At 39.0% G+C, this 8,139-nt stretch overlaps 1 protein-coding gene across 2 annotated transcripts in view; it reads right to left on the bottom strand.

The window, feature by feature from the left end:
• Positions 1-8,139, bottom strand: part of LOC118415165 (PDZ and LIM domain protein 3-like) — a 27,883-nt gene that overhangs the window by 8,307 nt on the left and 11,437 nt on the right. For both annotated transcript variants that reach the window (XM_035819546.1, XM_035819548.1), the window contains exon 4: positions 7,846-7,921. In XM_035819546.1, coding sequence (XP_035675439.1) covers positions 7,846-7,921 — 76 coding nt within the window. The remainder of the gene's footprint in view (positions 1-7,845; positions 7,922-8,139) is intronic.

The raw sequence follows: 8,139 nt of genomic DNA, 5'->3' as shown, positions 1-8,139 counted from the left end.
CAGCGGTTACTACTGAGGATGATACTCAGGCTAAACAAACAGTGGACTGACTGGAGTTTAGAAAAGATTCTCTTATTTATCTGACATGGACATGCTAATTGCCTCCTGTAGAGGCTTAGAGAAATATGCTTAGCATACTCCTATAAAGTATAAAGACAAAACAAGGGGCTAATTGGACAACATAAAAGGGATAAGATTCATTGTTGTTCGTACAAAATATACAGGTGTTTACTTTGCACATCGGCTAGGCTTTTGTACTGCCACCCATAAGACTTACTTGTATATGTACATATAGATAATTTGACGATGTCAACATTGAAGTGCAAAATGCTTGAAGGCTTACTGATTCGAGGAGACTCGTTTTACCACTCAGAGGTCACAATCCAAATTATATGAAATCATATTTACAAATCTTCACTCTATGTATAGTATTTCATTTTACAGTGCTTATACAACAGGAAACATTTATAAGCCCGTAAACTGAAGCGACGACTATTTCCGGCATCTATACAATCATTGTCAAATCATAATCTAAACAACGCAAGCTGCCAACAGGAACAGGCCAATATGAAAAAATGTAAAAGGGAGTCTATAGCAAATGATTATAGAACTTACGTACAAAAGACAGGACAGGGTTTACCCAAATTTTTCAACCTCCTTGCCCAAACACATCTCATCTGACTTGTACAAAGTCTGGCTTCACTTGACTGCAGACTGGGATGTGTATTGGGCACTACGAACACGGAATGGTTACAAACGGACATTTTTGGTTACAATTCTGGGGCAATTTATTAGCGCCTCAAAATTGTCGCTGTTAGATTGCCCCTTTTGGCGACATTTTTCGTTTATGGACCCTGGCCAAGATTTATAAACGTGGAAAGGCGAAGATTTCTGGGATAACGGCGAAAAATCCGGTTTATGGTCCCTCCGGGCGGTCTAATGCGCGCGGTCAAAGTGCGTTTCACACCTACATTCTTTCCCTCTCGCCCATAATCCCCATTGTTTTCTCATTAGGGAGACGAATCTATGCCCCAGCTGTTTTTGACGAATTTTTAGTCGCTTTTATAAAAGCTCCTTGCTTTTATCGGGCTTTCTATTTTGTCATTTTTCTTGAACTCTGCCAGCCAATACAAGATACAATACAAAATAGAAAGCTCGCTTTACAACGACTAAAAAAACGTAAAAAAAACTTCTGCTTGGAGAAATATCAGGTCTACATGGAAACACTTGAAAACTTTGTGGGCAACCTTCCTGTTTGAACGTTCTTTTAGAGCTGTACAAGTTACCCGTAGGTAATAGTGCTAGACCAGAATCCTATATATCTTATAATCTTAAAACAGGACTTGTCAATTATTTATAGCATTCTTAACTTTAGAAAACAACAAGATTCCATCCATTTTCCCGTCGGCCACGGTTAAGGGTAAAGTCTATTAGGCTTGCTTTGAAATACTCCAAATTGCGTAGTCAACATTTCTGTTTGGGCGTCCCTTCAAAGCTGTACAAGTTACCCGTAGGTAATAATGCTAGACCAGAATCCTATATATCTTGTAATCTTAAAACAGGTATTTTTAGTGTTTTGCAACATTCCTTGCTTTAGAAAACAACAAGAATCCATCCATTTTCCCGTCGGACACAATTTAGGGTAAAGTCTATTAGTTCTGCATTGAAACACTCCAAAATGCGTGGTCAACATTCTTGTTCGGGCGTGATTATAAAGCTGTACAAGTTACCCGTAGGTATCAATAATGCTAGACCAGAATCCTATGTGTCTTACAATCTTAATACAGGAGTTTTCAATGTTCTACCGCATTCCTAACTTAAGAAAACAACAAGAATCTATCCATTTTCCCGTCGGCCACAGTTTAGGGTAAAGTCTATCAGGCCTGCATTGAAACACTTCAAAAGACGTGGTCAACATTCCTGTTTAGGCGTCCCTTCAAAGCTGTACAAGTTACCCGTAGGTAATAATGCTAGACCAGAATCCTATATATCTTGTAATCTTAAAACCGGTATTTTCAGTGTTTTGCAACATTCCTTACTTTAGAAAACAACAAGAATCCATTCATTTTCCCGTCGGCCACAGTTTCGGGTAAAGTCTATTAGTCCTGCATTGAAACACTCAAAATTGCGTGGTCAACATTCATGTTCGGGCGTGCCTTTAAAGCTGTACAAGTTACCCGTAGGTATTAATAATGGTAGACCAGAATCCTATATGTCTTACAATCTTAAAACAGAACTTCTAAATGTTCTACCGCATTCCTAACTTTAGAAAACAACAAGAATCCATCCATTTTCCCGTCGGCCATCGTTTCGGGTAAAGTCTATCAGGCCTGCATTGAAAAACTCCAAAATGCATGGTAAACATTTCTGTTTGGGCGTCCCTTCAAAGCTGTACAAGTTACCCGTAGGTAATAATGATAGACCAGAATCCTATATATCTTATAACAACAAAACAGGACTTTTCAATGCTCTACACCATTTGTAACGTTAGAAAAAGAACAAGAATCCATTCATTTCCCGTGGGCCACTGTTTAGGGTAAAGTCTATCAGGCCTGCATTCAAATACTCCAAATTGCGTGGTCAACATTTCTGTTTGGGCGTCCCATCAAAGCTGTACAAGTTACCCGAAGGTAATAATGATAGACCAGAATCCTATAAATCTTGTAATCTAAAAACAGGTCTTTTCAGTGTTTTACAACATTCCTTACTTTAGAAAACAACAAGAATCCGTCCATTTTCCCGTTGGCCACAATTTAAGGTAACGTCAATTAGTCCTGCATTGAATAACTTCCAATTTTGTGGTCAAATATTCATGTTTGGGCGTCCTTTCAAATCTGTTCAAGTTACCCGTAGGTATTTATAATGCTAGACCAGAATCCTACACGTCTTTAATCTTAAAACAGGACTTGTCAATGTTCTACCGCATTCCTAACTTAAGAAAACAACAAGAATCCATCCATTTTCCAATCGGCCACAGTTTAGGGTAAAGTATCAGGCCTGCATTAGAAAACTGCAAAATGCGTGGTCAACATTTCTGTTTGGGCGTCCCTTCAAAGCTGTACAAGCTACCCGTAGTTAATAATGATAGACCAGAATCCTAAATACCTAATAACAACAAAACAGGACTTTTCAATGCTCTACAGCATTCCTAACGTTAGAAAACGACAAGAATCCATCCATTTTCCCGTGGGCCACGGTTTAGGGTAAAGTCTATCAGGCTTGCATTGAAATACTCCGAATTGCGTAGTCAACATTTCTGTTTGGGCGTCCCTTCAAAGCTGTACAAATTACCCGTAGGTGATAATAATAGACCAGAATCCTATATATCTTGTAATCTTAAAACAGGTCTTTTCAGTGTTTTACAACGTTCCTAACTTTAGAAAACGACAAGAATCCATCCATTTTCCCGTCGGCCACAATTTAGGGTAACGTCAATTAGTCCTGCATTGAAACACTTCAAAATGCGTCGTCAACATTCCTGTTTGGGTGTCGTTTTAAGTTAAAGCTGTACAAGTTACCCGTAGGTAATAATGCTAGACCAGAATCCCACATGTCTTATGATCTTATAACAGGACTTGTCAATGTTCTAGAGCATTTCTTACTTTAGAAAACAACAAGAATCCATCCATTTTGCCGTCGGCCACAGTTTAGTCTATGAGGCCTACATTGAAACACTTCAAACATTCATGTTTGGGCGTCCCTTTTAAGCTGTACAAGTTAGCTATATATGAGTTAGCTCAATATTGCTATACAAGAATCTTATATATCTTATAATCTTAAAACAGGAGTTTTCAATGCTCTACAGCATTCCTAACGTTAGAAAACAACAAGAATCCATCCATTACCCACGTCGGCCATAGTTTTGGGTAAAGTCTATCAGGCTTGCATTGGAACAGTCCAAAATGCTTGGTCAACCTTCCTGTTTGGGCGTCCCTTCAAAGCTGTACAAGTTACCCCGTAGTTGATAATGATAGACCAGAATCCTATATATCTTATAATCTTAAAACAGGTCTTTTCAGTGTTTTGCAACATTCCTTACTTAAGAAAACAACAAGAATCCATCCATTTTCCCGTCGGCCAAAATTTAGGGTAACGTCAATTAGTCCTGCGTTGAAACACTTCAAAGTTTGTGGTCAACATTCCTGTTTGGGCGTCCCTTCAAAGCTGTATAAGTTAACCGTAGTCAATAATGATAGACCAGAATCCTAAATATCTTATAACATCAAAACAGGACTTTTCAAGGCTCTACAGCATTCCTAACTTTAGAAAAGGACAAGAATCTATTCATTTTCCCCTTGGCCACGGTTTGGGTAAAGTCTATCAGGCCTGCATTGAAACACCTAAAAATGCGAGATCAACATTTCTGTTTAGGCGTCCCTTCAAAGCTGTACAAGTTACCAGTAAGTAATAATGATAGACCAGAATGCTATATGTCTAATAATCTTCAAACAGGTCTTTTTAGTGTTTTACAACATTCCTTACTTTAGAAAACAACAAGAATCCATCCATTTTTTCCGTCCGCCACAATTTAGAGTAAAGTCCATTAGTTCTGCATTGAAACACTCCAAAATGCGTGGTCAACATTCATGTTCGGGCGTGCTTTTAAAGCTGTACAAGTTACCCGTAGGTAATAATGCTAGACCAGAATCCCATACGTCTTATAACAACAAAACAGGACTTGTCAATGTTCTACAGCATTTCTAACTTTAGAAAACAACAAGAATCCATCCATTTCCCCGTCGGCCATCGTTTCGGATAAAGTCTATCAGGCCTGCATTGGAACAGTCCAAAATGTGTGGTCAACTTTCCTATTCGGGCGTACCTTCAAAGCTGCACAAGTTGCCCGTAGTCAATATTGCTAGACCAGAATCCTAAATATATTATAACATCAAAACAAGATTTTTTCAAGGCTCTGCCGCATTCCTAACTTTGAAAAACAACAAGAATCCATCCATTTTCCCGTTTGCCACATGCACAGTTTAGTGTAAAGTCTATCAGGCCTGCATTGGAACACTCCAAAATGCGTGGTCAACATTCCTGTTTGGGCGACCCTTCAAAGCTGTACAAGTTACCCGTAGTTAATAATGATGGTAGACCAGAATCCTATATATCTTATAATCTTAATACAGGTCTTTTCAGTGTTTTGCAACATTCCTTACTTAAGAAAACAACAAGAATCCATCCATTTTCCCGTCGGCCACAATTTAGGGTAAAGTCTATTTTAGTCCTGCATTGAAACACTTCAAAGTTTGTGGTCAACATTCCTGTTTGGGCGTCCTTTTAAAGCTGTACAAGTTACCCGTAGGTATTAATAATGCTAGACCAGAATCCCATATGTCTTACAATCTTAAAACAGGACTTGTCAATGTTCTACAGCATTTCTTAGACTTTAGAAAACAACAAGAATCTATCCATTTTGCCGTTGGCCATCTTTTCAGGTAAAGTCTATCAGGACTGCATTGAAACACTTCAAACACAAGTTGCCTGTCAGTAATAATAATGCTAGACCAGAATCCTATGTCTTGTAATCCTTAAACAAGACTTTCCAATGTTCTACAGCCTCATTTAGTTCAAATTAGGGGATACAGCATAACTTTAGTAATACATGTGCAAATAATATCCAACATAGTGAAAGTCACAATCGGCAGGAGCTCGAGAGTTTTCCTTTTCAGATCCGTGGAAGTGGAACTTGTTTCTAAAAGGCCACCTCACCAACTCACTTATGTCTTACATAACGCCCTCGATCTAAGATACTATGTTCCTCTATGTACATGTGTTGTCGTCACATTGATTTAGAGGCATTTAGAAACTTCACTGTTTTCGTATTGATGAACTGAAATTATTATTACGGATTTCTTTGTGTTTCTTACACGGAATGAGTCAGAAACAAATCTTGCCGGTTTTGGATTACGATTTGTTTAGACAAATTACCGCCATTGTTTGTTCCGGCACCTGCTGTTGCATACATTTTTGTGTGTTAATTTTTGCTATTGTCTTTATGACGCCCCGAACACCCAGGTTGACCATGGACAATAGGCCTCGGAATTTTTGTTGTTGGCTGCAACAAAGAGGAGATACTTTACTGATAATTGAATGAAGACCTTTATTGTACAATTTTGCCCAACCGAGCTAAGTACAGGTCACAATAAGTCAGGATGTATATATATAAAAGTGTCACACTAGTACACAGTGGTGCCACACAAGCAAACTGGCACTCAAGCCGAGCCACCAGACAATGTCCACCCGCTGCGCTCATAAAACGCCCCCATCAGCGCTTGACTAGCTCTCCTTCCTAGAAAAATCACGCTCCGCTTGCTGGTCGCCGAGGGCGACCTTCTGGTTTGATCGCCTTCGGCGACCTTCGGGTGCCTTCGCTCGAGATCGGAACTCGCCGACGTTCGACACCCGCTCGGACGGTCGATCCCGAGTACGTACATGAACTAGTTGACCTCAATTACCATATTAGTGACGCCTGTCCATATACATGTACTTGATCCATTAGCTTTCTTAGAGGCATTTAGCATGTCCATGTTAGAAAAAAATTATTCCAAACTCCAGTGTATGTCCACTTCTGATTAAATATAAACCACTTTCTTGTTGATTTCGTTGCTGGCTTGTGTGCCGTTCGCTTGTAATTGCAAATACGTATACACAAATCAATAAGGCTTTATACATCAACTTTAGCACACTTACCTTTACATAGCCTGCCAAATCAAATTACTTCATATCTTATATAAGTGGAAATCACATTAGTTTCACAAATAAAAAATGTGATATCCTGTCACATTTTTTTCACATCTTGCAAGTTTGTGAACATCACATAAAGTTCACATTTCTCAGCATGCCAGTTGTCTTCACATGTTTTCACATTTCGTAGCTGACCGCATTTCACATAAGTTTAACATGAAGTCACATTTCATAGAATGTGATTCAATTTAACATTATTTCACATTTTCATCAAGAGCCCTTTTCACATAAAAATCACATAAGTATAGCCGGTCGAGACGTGTATCGACAGTCACATTATTTCACATAATGGCTGCACAACCAATGTCACATTAGGTAACATATTTTTACATTTCAGAATGTGATTCTTCAAGACCGTTTTGGGGAAATGTGAAAAAATGTGATGTAAACTTATAACATTTTTTTCACATAAAGCTCAATTTCTGTGCCATCCCTCAGAAATGTGACGTGAATGTTATTTTATGTGATTATATGTCAACTTATGTGATAAAATGTGATGCTATTGAACCTCAAAATGTTTCACATAATATCACATCATATCACATTTTCATAGAATTTTCCAGAAAATTCACATAATTTTCACATTTATGCACCTTGTAGTGCCTGTGGGTATGGGGGCAGTCTGCATAGCTTATACTACCTGTCTCAATCATAATGCTACTCTTTTCCTGGGGTCGGGGGGTCGGATACTTGGCTTAATCTCTGACCAAAGTCAAAGAAGCTTTCATGAGGAGTCAAGTGCCAATGATGATGAGTCCCAACGTTGGAGAGGAATTTTTTCATATATCATGACATTATCAATTTGGCTACTAACAACAAGATCACACTGCTGGAACTAGTGGAAGCTTTAAAAGTAAGATCCTGTATTGTTTTCTATGTCCTTGAGAATTCCCCCTAACGATTCTGGGACGGTCTTTTTTTAGTTACATTCTAGACCCTTTGTACTCGGAGTAAGACACAAGTTTCTCTATGTTTTTAGCAGTTAGTACGATTCTAGAGGTATATGGGGAGGGGTTGCTAATCCCGTCTCCCAATTGCGTATTGTACAAATGCGTTGTTAAGTCCTGTGTCTAAAATTGGGTAAATATACAGCCTTACCGCTGGCTGTCCTTGTGTTGTGCGAGATAAAGGTCCGGTCGGGGGTGGTGGCAACGGTCTCACTGTGCCATCCCCTCTGAAAAAAAACACAAATGGTACATTTCGCTTCAAAAGTCAGATTAAACATTGTGTGTACTGCTACAGGTAGATCTAAAGGCTTTTCCTACTATCTTGCGAAAAGTATGAGAGTATAACTTTATCTAGATTCCGTTCCAGTCTTCGGAATAGGGCTGTTTTCTTGGGGGGGGGGGGGGGCGCGATTTTCAAAGAAGCCTATGTTCTCTTGTGCCGGGA

This window comes from Branchiostoma floridae, chromosome 5, assembly GCF_000003815.2.
Source record: "Branchiostoma floridae strain S238N-H82 chromosome 5, Bfl_VNyyK, whole genome shotgun sequence".
In the NCBI taxonomy this organism is placed as follows: domain Eukaryota; kingdom Metazoa; phylum Chordata; class Leptocardii; order Amphioxiformes; family Branchiostomatidae; genus Branchiostoma; species Branchiostoma floridae.
Note: the sequence above shows the minus strand (reverse complement) of the source record. Positions and strands in the feature narration are given on the sequence as shown.